The 14604-nt window shown below is 36.3% G+C and overlaps 1 protein-coding gene across 1 annotated transcript in view; it reads left to right on the top strand.

Moving 5' to 3' along the window:
• The window catches only part of plcl5 (phospholipase C like 5), a 67888-nt gene extending 53774 nt beyond the window's left edge, over positions 1-14114 (top strand). The window contains exons 4-6 of the mRNA XM_042720472.1: positions 1426-1501; positions 8424-8533; positions 12485-14114. Coding sequence (XP_042576406.1) covers positions 1426-1501; positions 8424-8533; positions 12485-12679 — 381 coding nt within the window. The 3' untranslated portion in view covers positions 12680-14114. The remainder of the gene's footprint in view (positions 1-1425; positions 1502-8423; positions 8534-12484) is intronic.
• The last annotated feature ends 490 nt before the right edge of the window (positions 14115-14604 follow it).

The following is a 14604-nucleotide window of genomic DNA, read 5'->3' as shown; positions in this document are numbered from 1 at the left end:
CTGTGTAGGATTTGCACTTTGAATTAGGCCTCCATGAGGGTCAAACTATTTGTCAGGTGTCAGAGTATTTATTAGACTGTGAATCAGGAATATATTGCCTTGTCTCACAGTAGAAATTCTGAAAAATTGTATGACAAACCAGCATGAATTTTTGTGTTGGTCCAGGTTGGTTTATAGTGGTTAGTGCTTTCAGGTTCACAATATACAGATTTACACTTTAACAAACCAGGGAGTGCAATGAGACACAGCCACGCTTAATGCCTATGCAATTTAAAGGGATACTCCATCCCAAAATTAAAATTTTGTCATTATACACTTACCCCCGTGTTGTTCCAAACCCGTAAAAGCTTTGTTCATCTTCGGTACACAATTTAAGATATTTTTGATGAAAACCGGGAGGCTTGAGACTGTCCCATAGACTGCCAAGTAAAATACACTGTCAAGGTCCAGGAAAGCATGAAAAGCATCGTCAGAATACTCCGTCTGCCATCAGTGATTCAACCGTAATGTTATGAAGTGATAAGAATACTTTTTGTACACAAAGAAAACAAAAATAACAACTTTATTCAACAATTCATCTCCTCTGTTTCTCTCCAAATCATTGTAGCGCCATTTTGGCAATTCTGAGCTGTACGCACATGGCGTACGCTCTTCTGTATCAGCCGCGCCACAAGGATACGTTTTTTACGTGTATTTACGTTTTGGTTTGAAAGAAAACTGCGCAACAGTGCTGCACGGCTGACACATGCCATCTTCATACAGCTCAGATTTGCCAAAATGGCGCTATGCTGATGTGGAGAGACACAGAGGAGAGGAATTGTTGAATAAAGTCGTTATTTTTGTTTTCTTTGTGTACAAAAAGTATTCTCGTCGCTTCATAACGTTACGATTGAACCACTGACGGCAGATGGAGTATTCTGACGATGCTTTTAATACTTTCCTGGACCTTGACACTGTTATTTATTTGGCAGTCTGTGGGACAGTCACAAGCCTCCCGGTTTTCATCCAAAATATCTTAAATTGTGTTCCGAAAACGAACGAAGCATTTACGGGTTTGGAAGTACATAGGGGTAAGTGATTAATGACAAAATTTTCATTTTGCGGTAGAGTAACCCTTTAACAAATGTGTGTACTGTACATTCTGTAATATATTGTATACTGATGTATGTATGTTCTTATTTGATTCTGAATTTAGCTTTAAACAGTATCATTGAACCAGTAGCAATAACAAAAGAGACAACGAAAGGAAACACATCTTATCTGGGCTGAGGAATGCAGCTCAATCTCTTCTGTCAATAGAGCTTATTACGAGTGTGTGAATGTGTTTGTGAGTTTGAGCTTCTCTGGGGAGGGCATTCCTGATTATTGAAGTCTCACTTCCTGCTGAGACCTGACTTCCTGTTTCCTGTTTTTGGTTTCCTATAGATGATCCAGACGAGTCGTACACTGATCGAATCAGCCGATGGCGTGTACTCTAAACTTACACAAGCACAGCGAGCAGGTAATGTTGCACAAACACACACACACACACACACACACACACATAACAGCTGTGAGATTATCAGTGCAAGCACATCGCCGGTTGATCATTTTAATACAGTATGTCGCAGTTAGGCATTATTTATGACTGTGATGTTTTGTCTGTTTACTAATGGAGCAACAGGAAACAAACTCTCACACACAGTTTCTTGCTCATTTAATAATCAGTGAACCCTATAATACTCTACTCTGTAGCTGATGTGAATTTTTCTCCAGAGCACAGTGGAAAACACTGTGGTTTTTCTGTCTTTTTGCATGTTTTGGAAAAACATTTTAATCATCTGACCTCCTGTGGACAGTATTGAATAGCCTGGGGGCTTTTTTACCCACAATAAAACAAATACCAACAGACACAATTGTCCATTATTTTGAAGCGATGCAAGGAGGTTTGTGCCCTAAAGCTTTTTACTGTGTTCACATAGATAAAGCTAAGATTTGGGCAAGAGAGAGAAAATATTTTAATAAAACAATGTTTTTGTTTTAATTTAATAAAACAAGCTTATTATTAATAATTTATCTCATAAATTTATAAAAGGAAATGCCACGCAGGTCATGCTTTGTGGTGATTTTTAAGCAGAAATGGGGTGTTGAATAGCTGCAATTACACTAGATTAATAGAACGCAACATTTCATAAAACACAACAGAGAATAGGATATGATATTGCACTTAAGGCCTCTGTTTTGTTAAATAAACTAATTAATTAAAATTACACAAGCTTTCAAAGTGTTGGGGTTTGGATGAGATTTTTTAATATTTTTAAATATGCTCAACAAGGCTGCCTTTATCTGATCAAAAATAAAGTAAAAACAGAAATATTCTGAAATATTATAGCAAATTTAAAAGAAATGCTTAACATTAAAATAAATTGAATCCTTCCTTTTCAAATTTGAAATTAATTGAACATTTTTTTCATGATTCTTTCATTAATAGGAAGTTGTTTTTGTACAATGTAAAAGTCTTTACGGTCGCTTTTGATCAATTTAATGCATCCTTGCAGAATAAAAGTATTATTATTTTTTTTAATTTGCTGACTCAAAACTTTTTAATGGTAGTGCACATTCAAATGTGAAAATATAGCATTAAGTTTAACTTATTGCAGTAAGTTTGTGTTCTTTCAATTCAGCTAAAGATGTCAGTCTGTGACATCTGTCTCTCAACATCTGAATTTGCTGGTCAGCGTTCACAAAATTTGACGTGAAACTGCTAAACATGAGCTTGACTTATGAATGGAAGTCAATCACGTGCAATGTCTAGTGTGACTGCGGCCTTAGGCATAACACAATACAAATTAATCTGTAATTATTGTTGATAAAAATCTGTAATAGATTTTTTTTAAAGCAATATAGCTCATTTAGCTAATTTGATGCTATTTGTGGTTGGCAAGCTACACTGTGCATTAATACAGAATGTGTGCATTAAAACGAGTGTGTTTATAGTAATTTTACAGCAGTTCGAATGTAGCTCATGCTAAATTTGGAATAATCAGTTTTAATACGTTGCCTCAGAACCCCTGGTAGGCCTTGTGTCAGCATGTTAATGGAGAAATCTGCTTTAGAGAGCAGTAGAGCGTCAGTAAATAAACAAGGTTGGTGTGCTCTAGCGCTGTCTCCTCGCCCACTCTTTCTCATCTCGCATTCTTCCACCTCCCTCCATCTATCTCGCGCCGGTGGAGATGTTGAATCACGCTTTTGCTAATGACCTTCTCTGCTCTTACTGGTTTTGACTCAAAAATGAACACGTTTCTACAGCACTCGCAGTCTCTCACATTCTGCCACTGATCTGGACTTGTCTGGCTGAGTGTCACAGCTGCCGATCTGAAGCGTAATTAGCAGCGTGTGGGGAGGGTGGGCAGCTGTTTGAGCTGTGGAAGGCGCTGATAGCCTTGTCCAGCACCTCTCCATTCTAATAAACACTTCAGTCAGACTCTGCTAATTAAATGTGAGTTAAGTAATTATGATGGAGAGGATTGAGGGATAGGACAAGTATAACTGTCTGTTCCTGCTCACGTGTTCAGATGATTGTCATTTCTCATGGTTGCATCAGGCCAGAAATATACTCTTCACCTCCCTGGATGTTTACATGCATTCCAATTTCTGTCAGGCTATAAGAATAATGTGCCTTTGTAAATGCCATTAAATAGTTTAAAGCCAAAATAGTTTATTTTAAAAACTGTATTGATGTTACCATAATCTAAAACAAATAACACAAACTGAATAGAACCTTTTTTGTGAACAGCAGAAGTGTGATTTGACACATTATACAAACATTCATTCAAAATTTGAATTAGCATTACCAGGTGTTTTTCCACCAAAATATTGTACAGGCTTCAAAGATAGGAGAAGCTTGTTTCCCTCCCCTTTAAAAGTTGTATTTCTTTTTTTCTTTTTTTTTTTTTAAATATCCCAATCAGTGTTTTGTTTGCTTGTTAGTTTTACCTATATACTGTGTATTCATATTTTGAATTAGATTATTTATTTTTCAGTTGTAATTTTAATTTTTAATTTTAGTAATTTTATGTGCTTTTGTATTTTTTCTTTTTGTTTAAAAATATTTATATTTAGCTTTAATTCATTTATTTATTTTATTCAGTTCTAATTTGAGTAGTTTTAGTACTTTAACCTGATCTTTTTATTTTTTTATTTCATTTAGATGCCAAGGAAACATTTTAAATTTTCATATACTTTTAAATTTTTTATCTAATATTTATATTTTATTTGAGCTTTATTTTAGTTAATGTATTTAATAGTTCAAGTTTTAGTTAGAGGGGCATGAAATGCATTTTTAAATAATTATTTTATAACATTTCCTGAGGTGCACTTATATTCTTAAGACCTTTCCACACTGAGCGCGAAAAAGTGGAAGGAATATAGGACGCCATGACGAACTGGAATAAAACAAAAGATATGGATGCTTCCACATAGACAGCAAACATTCACGCACCGAAAAAGTGAACGTTTTTTTGTTTTGTTTTTTGAACCAGTCAGACAAATCTTTTCAGTTTCGCAAAGTGAAAACACAGGCCGTCCAATAAGATTTGAGTATTACATCATGTGGCAATAGCAACTGCTGTTACCCAAAAGGTCGACACAGTGGTGCTAAAAGCTCAGAAGTCTGTATTGAGCACAAGCGTAAAAACACCAAAGTAGAGTACTTTCAGTAGAGTGTCTGAACATAGAGATATATTTCTATTCATACGATATATTTTCTGTATTATTTTCTGTATATTATCTATATTTTTTTTTTTTTTTTTTTTTGCAGCTCATGGTATTTTTATAACAATAAAGGATGTTTATGACAAATTACAAGTAGGTAGCGTTCAGTCCATTATAACATACAAAGAGTGCATGCCTGCCTATTATAGAATCAAAACCCATTTTAGATCACAATCAGAAGTCATTACAAGCACTCGATGATGGTTTAAAGTGGGGTTTGAGCAAAAACATTAATTACATACATTTTGTAATGTAGCTTGATGTTAATTGTGCCTCTAATTATATTTTAAAATAAACATTATGGATAGTTTGTGTTTCTGATGAAGAACCAAAAGTTATATCTTAATTTAATGCTGTATATTGAGCAGTGGACGATGTAAAAGCCATATACAAGATACATAGGCTATATGAGGAAAAAATGCATTGCTGGTCGGTGCCACCTAGTGTGCAGGCGTGAATTAGCAGAAGGTGATTAATTATATCGCACTCGGTGTGAAAGCAACATTCGTTGTCGATGCACCTCGCTTTTTTGCATCGCACTCAGTGTGAAACGGCCTTTAGTATGTTTTTTCCCTTTGGAAGTGTGTCTGCTGTGAGACTTAAAAGTAAAGGACCACTGCTATGATTGGCTAACATCTTTGAATATGAAATGAGCATTAGATGTGGAATGCTATCAAAAAAAAATCGGCATTTTTACTATAACAGCCACCAAGATGAACTAATTGTGAAAAGTGCTGATTATAGCAATATATTTTATAGTCCTACTCCCATTGCAGCCGAACGATTTCTGCAGAAATATACAAATACGTTCATCTTAACTAACAAGTGAAAACACAATGCAAATCTTGTTGACTCAAAGAACAGTAACTATATCAGGAGTTTTAGCAAAAATGCAGAAATCAAATCACTGGTAGACTCACTGCTAGAACACACCTCCTTGATTACATATGATAATGACACATGTTAAGGAGCATGTCGTGGGGAAATCATGATGTCACAATTCGCAATGTTAAATCCTGGCTTCAGAAGGATAGAAACTTGGTAATCAGTTTTGAGTTTTGAAATTTACACTTTAATAATAAAATGATTCCAACAATGCAGAATTATATGATACATTTACTATAGTTCTTACCTGGTGTCTGTGACTGATCAGAATAGATCTGTGACCTATTTGTGGTTTGCAACACGTCAGGTGGATGGATGGATGTTTCAGGCCTAACTCTCACACTTAAAATGCATACGTATATGCATTCAAACACACACACATGCATGTATATAAATACAACTACATGTGTTCAGCTTATATTCATAATAATCTACTTGACATGCCCATATTCCATTTTCAAGGACTTTCAAGGACAAGGAAGAATCTTTCTTTAATTCACCGCAATCGCTCAATCCCGTACTTTAGCCTGTTACTTTAATCCTGTCCGTCATTTCTTCCCTTAATCCTTTTCTTCATCCATCTCTTTTTCTCTTGCCTTCATCATGACACCTCCGACTCAAAGATCCCATCCCACAGGCAAACATGTCACATCCGATCGTCCAATCAGAAGGTGGCCTATTCTAAGAGGATCACCATACATCACTATTACCATAGCAACCACACTTTAAATGTAACAGGGCAACTTTGTCTGTCATTAAACACTCTCATCTGTATCAAACTTCAAAGGCTTGCAGGCACAAGCACATGTAGCTGTCCTCTCACTCGCTGACACCTCGGAAAAGTACATTGTGTGGAAATGATGGAATCTGTTGTTATTTGCAGCCCTATTACTCCTTCCTTTTCACAAGGCCTTCCTCGCTCTGTGCCCATGAAAATGTGGAGCTCCAGATGAGCTCATTTAGTTAACAATGTTGTCAGAATACTGACATTCAGTAAGCAAATAAACTTGCTGTTTTCGTGTACAGCTCTGCACTAGTGGCCTCAAGGCCTATGTAAAATCATATGAATGCTGAGCAACTGCAGCCAATTTTTACTTAAAAAAAGAGTATTTATGACTAGCTAGCCTAGTCTCTTGGCATAAAATCATCTTTGGCAGTGGAGACGAGAGGAGCTGTTCTTGGACCGAGTCCTAGCTGAGCGACACCTTCAGGCTTAGCACCTTAAGGGGGTGCGTCTGAACTTGCACAAATACACACTCAGACGTTTCTCTTACACTTGTGCACCAGAGCCCGCATCATATCTAGCATTTCATACAGGATGTCACAAGCGTGTCAAAACCAGAGTAAATGTCAAATAGGCAGCGAATTTAAGAAACAGAAAGTGTGAAAAGTGTGTGTGATTAGAGCACTACTTTGCTGCTGCGTTTGTATGTCATAGGGTTTCCGTTTCAACCTCATATAAAAAAAAGTAATAATTAAAAAATAATATAAGAAGTAGTCACATTTTAAGATTTAAAGTCACAATTTAGATATAAGGATATAAAACTACATTGAAAAATTGCAAGGAGAGGTTGTGGAATATGAAGTTGCAATAAATTTATTATTTGAATTAATAATTATTATCATTGTTAATTTTACGTTATGTTATACTAAGATGACTCACAAGTATATTCAAGCAAAAGCCAACACGGATAAGTTGTGTGAAACAAAGCAAAATCAACGTTACTCGCCTGTCATTACAAGACACGCCCCCTTACTGCTGATTGGCTACAAATGTGTTTTGGGACCCGGTCCGACACTGCTGGCAAAAGCGTTTTTCAAAAATTGCTTTGTGCTCATTTCAACTACTTTTTGAAACAAATGAGCTTGTACAGAAGTAAATCTGTGCATGGACATTTTCGCCCTCATTCAAATCTTCCAATCACGCAGATTCCTATTGAAATGACTGGATTTTGCCTCCAAAAAAACCTTAAGACAGACCATTTTTAGTACCTGTCTTTCACTTTTTTTTTATAAATAAGTTATGTTTATGGGCTTTATGCCTTTATTGTGAGAGGACAGGAAAGTATCGGGTGGAGAGGGGGGAGCAGGACTGGCAAAGGAACTCAGGTTGCCGTGAGCACAGTTGTGCTATATGTTGACGCACTAACCACGAGGCTATCTGCAACAACTGTCTTTCACTTTTTAAGGGTAAACATTGCTATTCTTTCTTTAACCTGAAACATATTTGTGACAGAAATCCCCAACAGAAAGTAGGATTGATGGCTATTGGTGCTGACTTTTTGTTTACTAGGCAGAAACCTTTTTTTCAATAGAGTGTCTGATATACACTCTTCTACTTGAGAGACTGGCGATTTTTGTCAAGATAAATGGCCCTTTCTTATCTGCCATCAGATTGGCCCACTGACACTGAGATGCTGTTAACAAACGTTTCTGAATCGTACAGTCAGCCTTTCATCAGCTCTATTGTTTGAAGCACATACTTTTTATTTTCACATACTGTTTTCATTTTAGTTCGTCCATCTGTCCATCCATCCATTTGTCAAAGTGCTCTGTTTGTTTTTTCGTGTCTGTGTGACTGTTATGAATCATATATGGAGTGAGTCACGACTGCGATTCGGGTGCCCTGTGGCAGCGTGTCAGAAAACAAAAACAGTTTCTAACAATAACAATACGCCCGTATTACTCTGTGATATCTTTGCCCATATGTTTATAAAAACGTATTCTTGAGGTCCACTGTATGCTGGATAGGAATTATAACAGATGTTGCTTTATTGGACTTTCAGGATTGGACTTTCATGAGGATCTTCATCGGATCGGGGCGAGAGAAGGACTGAAAGGGAGGAAGTTACAGAAGGCCATGGAGAGTTACGCTTGGAACATCACTGTGCTGAAGGTTTGTACCTATTCAATATATTATGGATTGAGGCATGTATACACCAGGGTCTTATTTAGCAAAAGGTAAAACACTTAAGTATAGGGGGTAATCATTACAGGGTTTTGCTAATAGGTTTGCATTCAGTGCAAACAACTACTCAGAGTGTTTCCTGGCTTGCAGCTGAACCACAGCCAATCAGATTTCAAGCTAGTCGAGGCCACAATTAAATAGCTTTTGTCCTGACATCGTTGTGTACTTTTATCACTCACTGATTGGTACTAGGAGTGTCTACTATGCAGCTTCTTGTAGCTTTCAGGTATTAAAACATTATTTATGGTTTATGAGTAATAAATGGTGGGTTTTAAAATGCTATGCTATTTTGTATCAATAAAAAATACAACACTAAAGGACTTTTACAGTATATATGGTATTATAATTCAGAATATATAACATCTTTAAAAACAAAAATAATATATATATACACATTCGAACATTTGGAGTCATTTGGATATTTAATTTTTAAGAAATTAATATTTTTTTCAGCAAGTATGCATTAAATTGATCAATAGTGATAGTATAGACGTTTATTATGTTACAAAACATTTTATTTTCAAATAAATCCTGTTCATTTTAACTTTCCAACTGAAGAATACTAAAAAAGCATAATGGTTTCCAAGCAGTTTTTCAGCATTGATGATAATAAATAATGTTTCTTGTGGAGCAAATCAGCACATTAGAATGATTTCTGTAGGATCGTGTGACAGTAAATGTTAGATAATGGTAATATATATTGTAATATACTATGCATCTCTAAACACAGTCAGCTTCCATATACTGTAGCACATGGAAAGACAGTTAACCTGTAATGATACTCCAGGGTCTTTTCAGTCTTACTCATTATCCTACCAACACTGTGAAAATGAATTTGTGCAGATTGCTAAAAACATCGTCAGACATCTTTATCTGTAGTCCTGGCAACTTGGTAAAACATAAGAACTGTCCTTAAAGTGAAAATAGACTATCTACTTTTTTTGGCCCTTCTTTTTAGCTCTCTCTCTCTCTGTTTAATCACTCTTGCTCGCTCTTTATCTCTCTGGAGATGTGTTTATATATTTATAGTTTTCATGATAAGATAAGCTTCACCAAAGTGCCATGTTTCCTAACAGATTAATTGTGTCCTTACTTATGTAAACAGATAAACCGCACACAGTGGGAACAAAGATTAGGAGATGTCCCCTTTAGCATGTGATAGTGTTAATGAAAGTGTCAAATTGCGGAACAACGGTACGGATGTGTGTCTGGTCTAGTTTTAGATTCAATTTCACTGTCATTGACAATTCACTTTTGTTGAAATATCTACGTTTTAGAATATTTGGTAGTATATTTAATGGGTGTTTTATGTATTTAGAATGTGTATAAAAGCTTTTACTTAAAATTCACTTGATAACTATTGTTCCCAAAATAACTTTGGCCTAAAAGGGCTTGAACTGTATTTTACATAAACTCTACTCTTTGTATGTATCAGCTGATTTATTTACTTTAGTTCCACATGCACAGGACTGAATGCAATTACATAAATTCTTAAGCCAGACTTAAAATACATCCATTTCGCAGCATGCCAAAAATCATTAGGATATTAAGTAAAGATCATGTTCCATGAAGATATTTTGTAAATTTCCTACTGTAAATATATCAAAACATATTTTTTTATGAGTAATATGCATTGCTAAGAACTTAATTTGGGCAACTTTAAAGCCCATTTTTTCCAATTTTTGTTTTTTTTTTGAACCCTCAGATTCCAGATTTTCAAATAGTTGTATCTCAGCCAAATATTGTCCTATCATAACAAACCATACATCAGTGGAAAGCCTATTTATTCAACTTTCAGATTATGTATAAAACACAATTTTGAAAAATTGACCCTTATGACTGGTTGTGTGTTCCATGGTCACATTTAGTTTTCTCTCAAATTTTGCACGGACCCCCAAAACTAAACTAAACTAAACTAATGAGTTATATGAGTCCTGACTACAGGAAGTGACATCAAACTGTCAGCCAGTACACAGAAGTGTTTCATCCAGGCTTTATAAAGTATGTACCACCTTGTCTTTCTGCAGTGCTCTTAGCCTCTCTTCTCCCGCACAGCCTAAGAGTCCATATGCGTCACGCCCATATGCATAATTCATCCGTTTTAAAACTTATCACTTATTTATGGCAAAAGACTCCTCTATCCAGGTCAAGGAGCCTCTTCAGCTCTGGGCACCCATGCAGGTGTCCTCTGAGGATCTGTGCTGGAGCACATGCAGGGAAAGCATCCAGCCGCCTGTATTCTCACCTGTCCTGTCTCTCACATCAGGCTGCATAAAGAGCGTCACTGCAGTCTAAATGAGTGAAAACGCAGTGCAGCTGATGTTGCAGTGCTCTCCTAGGGAGTTGTCATCATGTTAAGTAAAGTTGAATCTGTTTTACTCTGGTTAGGAATGCTAGGTGACCTCATGATGCGGTTCTCCTGAAAGTGCTTGGGGGATTTCGTTGGCTGGTTCGTGTTTGAATCATAAATTATAACTCAAGAGAAGAGAAGTTTGAGAAATTAGTCCATGCAGTTACATCTGCTAAAATGGACAAATAAGCTTCAATCGGTCATACCTAAAAATTCCAATTCTTTTGATTTGTTAAGGAAAATGGCAGTTGTGTCCAAGGCTTAGATTTGTACCAATGAAGAAGCAAGGCTGGGGAGAACTGGTGTCCTTGCAAGAAAGATATAAAGCAAATTTATGTGTGGTCATGCATGTTTTGCAGGTGAAGGTGTACGTGGTTTGATAATATGTCCTTGTATATTGGCATTTATTTATTATGTCCCTTCAAAATGTCTTTTCACACACATAAATGCATACATAAAAGCTTATAAATTTCCTGGCACAGTGTTTTAAGGGACATTCACACAGGACGAGGGGACATGCTGTCCTGATCCTCCTCCCTCCTCCCTCCCTGTCCCATCCTCTCACAAGGTCTCTGTCCCCTTCATCCGGTCCCCTCTGGGTCGTTTCCAGAAAGAGAGAAGGAGAGGTTGATTTATGGAGGGTATTGGGAGGATTCTGGCTATGCTGTGAATGTATGCAGTGTCACCAGCTCTATGTGCTCAGTCACCTTGTGTTAGACTGAACCCTGCAGGATGGAGTCTTTCATTGCATTTAAGGAGCATTTATGATAGATTTATTCTCAGTATTTTTATCTAGCACAAATATATTTTCAAATCTAGATCTGGCATGATGGGCAGTGTTTAATAATGGAAAATTATTATTTACTTTATAATTTAGTTTATTTTAATTATTTTAATAAGCAATTATTGAACCTTGAGCTAATATGTTATATTATATAACTAACTATAACTATATACTAATATACCAAAATATTATCATAAAAAAATATTTATGCAAAAAATTTTACTTTATTAAAAGTTTTCAGCCAATTTGGAAAACCTAATTCTAAGAGAATGAATGAAAAAAAAAAACATTCAGTTTAGTAGTTGTTAGTCTATTTAACACATTTTGGTAAATCCTCTTTTAGGGAGCTTTATTTACAATTACAGATCAGGTCCTTCTCAATATATATACTCTTTCGACGCAACCATACATGATCTTCCCACCCCTATCTGGAATGCTGAATGATGAAAACTCATCTCTTTCGACGCAACTTGACTTTCTAGCTTGTACTTATTTGAACAATGCCTAAAACTTGGTATTATGAGCACTTCCTGTGTCTGTTTGTCTCTTTAAGAAGAATAGCTTTTTTGTATTCCCCAATTGTAAGTCGCTTTGGATATAAGTGTCTGCAAAATGATTAAATATGTAAATGTGTATTGTGCATATACAACTTTAGTACCTCCTGCCTGCCCATTTTTGTTCTGCAACCTCAGTAGTTCACAACTTCTGTTAACTTGAAATTCTCTTTTTTTTCCCTGTCTTTTAGGGCCAGGCAGACTTGTTGAAGCATGCAAAAGGAGAAGCGATAGACACTTTGCGTCAGATTCACTGTGCTGCTCACTCGTGCGGCTTGGCCAAGAACGGAGCATCCACGTCCCCTGCCTCACCTCTATTGCCGCCCCACGCACGGTCCCTGCACACCATCCATGAGACTGAGCCGGACAACACCACCCTGCACTGAGATAGAGAGAGAGAGGGGTGGTATTTGCCTCTTTAAACCAGGGAAAGGGAGCCGTAAGGAAAGAGTCAGGTGGGGTGATTCAGTGAAGGACACACAGGAGCCAGTTTAACTTCAGTGTGCTTTACTCTCTTCCCAGCTCCACCATGCCTGCTGGGCTCAGGTCTTAAATTGGTATCCCAACCATGGAGTCACATTTTAAAGGATTATAGTGACCTGTTCTTCTGTGACACAGCAGCTGTTGAAATTTCGCTGCAATCACTTACACTAGCCACGATATCCAGTCAAAAGTCCCAAATCTCAATCATATTCAGTCATGTAAAGGGATAAATCACCCAAAAATGAAAATTCTGTCATCGTTTACTCACCCCAAGGTCGTTCGCAATCTGTATGACTTTCTTCCGTCAAACACAAAAGGAATTTTGAAAAATAATCCCTACAATGAAAGTCAGTGGGGTCCACTGCTGTTTTGAACACAGCTGAGTTTCATTGTATGGACTAAAGTGGTTAAAACATTCTTCAAAATATCTACTTTTGTGAAAGCAGATGTTCGTAAATCTGCAGTAAAGTCTAAAATGGGTCAAAACAGCATGGAGGGTATTGAACTTGAATCTTAAATACAAAACTACTTTAGTAACGCATTTTGAGCAAACAAAGAGAGCTTCAGGAAACAGAAGAAGACACAGCACTCACAAAGAACTGGCAAAGGCCTTCTTCAGTTTACACCAATGTAGAACTAAAGACTTGCTCACTCCCCCTGCTGGCTCCTCCACACATTTATATTCATTTTAGAACTGACTAAGATAAAAAAAAGTGTCAGCTCAGAACACCTTGGTCCTAAAAGGGCCCTTTCTCCTGGAGTCGTGTGTGTGTGTATGTGTGTGTGTGTATGAGGTGTATTTTGAATAAGGAAAAGTGTGTATATTGTTTCTAAACTGGAAACTGGATACGTCCCGTTGAGATAGGCTCTACTGGGAAGAACAGAAACTCTGGGAAAATGTGGATCTCAGTCGTTGAAAAAAGCACCACTGAGGATCAGACAAGCAAATAAATATTTCAATAAATGAAGAATTAATAATTTTAAGACAAAGTAAAGAACACTTGACCATCTCATTAAGAAACACATCACACCCAATAATACACACTGTTCATAAATATTGTTATTACTACTGTTAATATTGTGGGTAGGTGTTAATTAAAATGGAAGTTATTTTATATTTGTGTAAACAGGTGTTATTCTGTACCAGTTTTCATCGCTGGAAACTTCACAGGGACAGAAAAAGTAAACGGTTGGGAGACGAGGGGACCAGCGTGGAAATAGTTTGGGTCAAAGAATTTGGGTGTTTACTGTCACATTAATGTCAAATAACATCTGACTGAGATGATGTCCGTCATTTATAAAGCCCACATGATGTTATATAAAAGCTGATTGACATCAGAAACGTCTCCAGGTCATTTTTTTATACTTATGTTGTATTACATTTTCAAAACTTTAGCTTACTAACTTAAGCTACTGTTCAAAAGTTTGGGGTCAGTACATTTTTTATTGCTTCCAAAATAAGTCTTTTGCTCACCAATGCTGCATTTGTTTGATCAAAAATTCAGTATGAACAGTACCATTGTGAAATATTATTGCAACTTCTATTAACATTTATTTTCAAACAATTTATTTCTGTGATGCAAAGCAGAGTTTCAGCATCATTACTCCAGTGTCACATTATTATTCAGAAATCATTATTATATGCTGATTTGATAGTCAAGAAACATTTATTATTATTTTCAATGTTAAAGGCCGTCATGTGTAATTTTTTTGTGGAAACCATATATGTTTTTTCAGGATTCTTTGAATAGTAAGTTAAAAAGAACAGCATTTATTTGAAATAGAGATCCTTTGTAACATTATAAATGTCTTTACTGTCACTTTTGAT

This window comes from Cyprinus carpio, chromosome B3 (assembly GCF_018340385.1).
Source record: "Cyprinus carpio isolate SPL01 chromosome B3, ASM1834038v1, whole genome shotgun sequence".
Taxonomy (NCBI): domain Eukaryota; kingdom Metazoa; phylum Chordata; class Actinopteri; order Cypriniformes; family Cyprinidae; genus Cyprinus; species Cyprinus carpio.
Note: the sequence above shows the minus strand (reverse complement) of the source record. Positions and strands in the feature narration are given on the sequence as shown.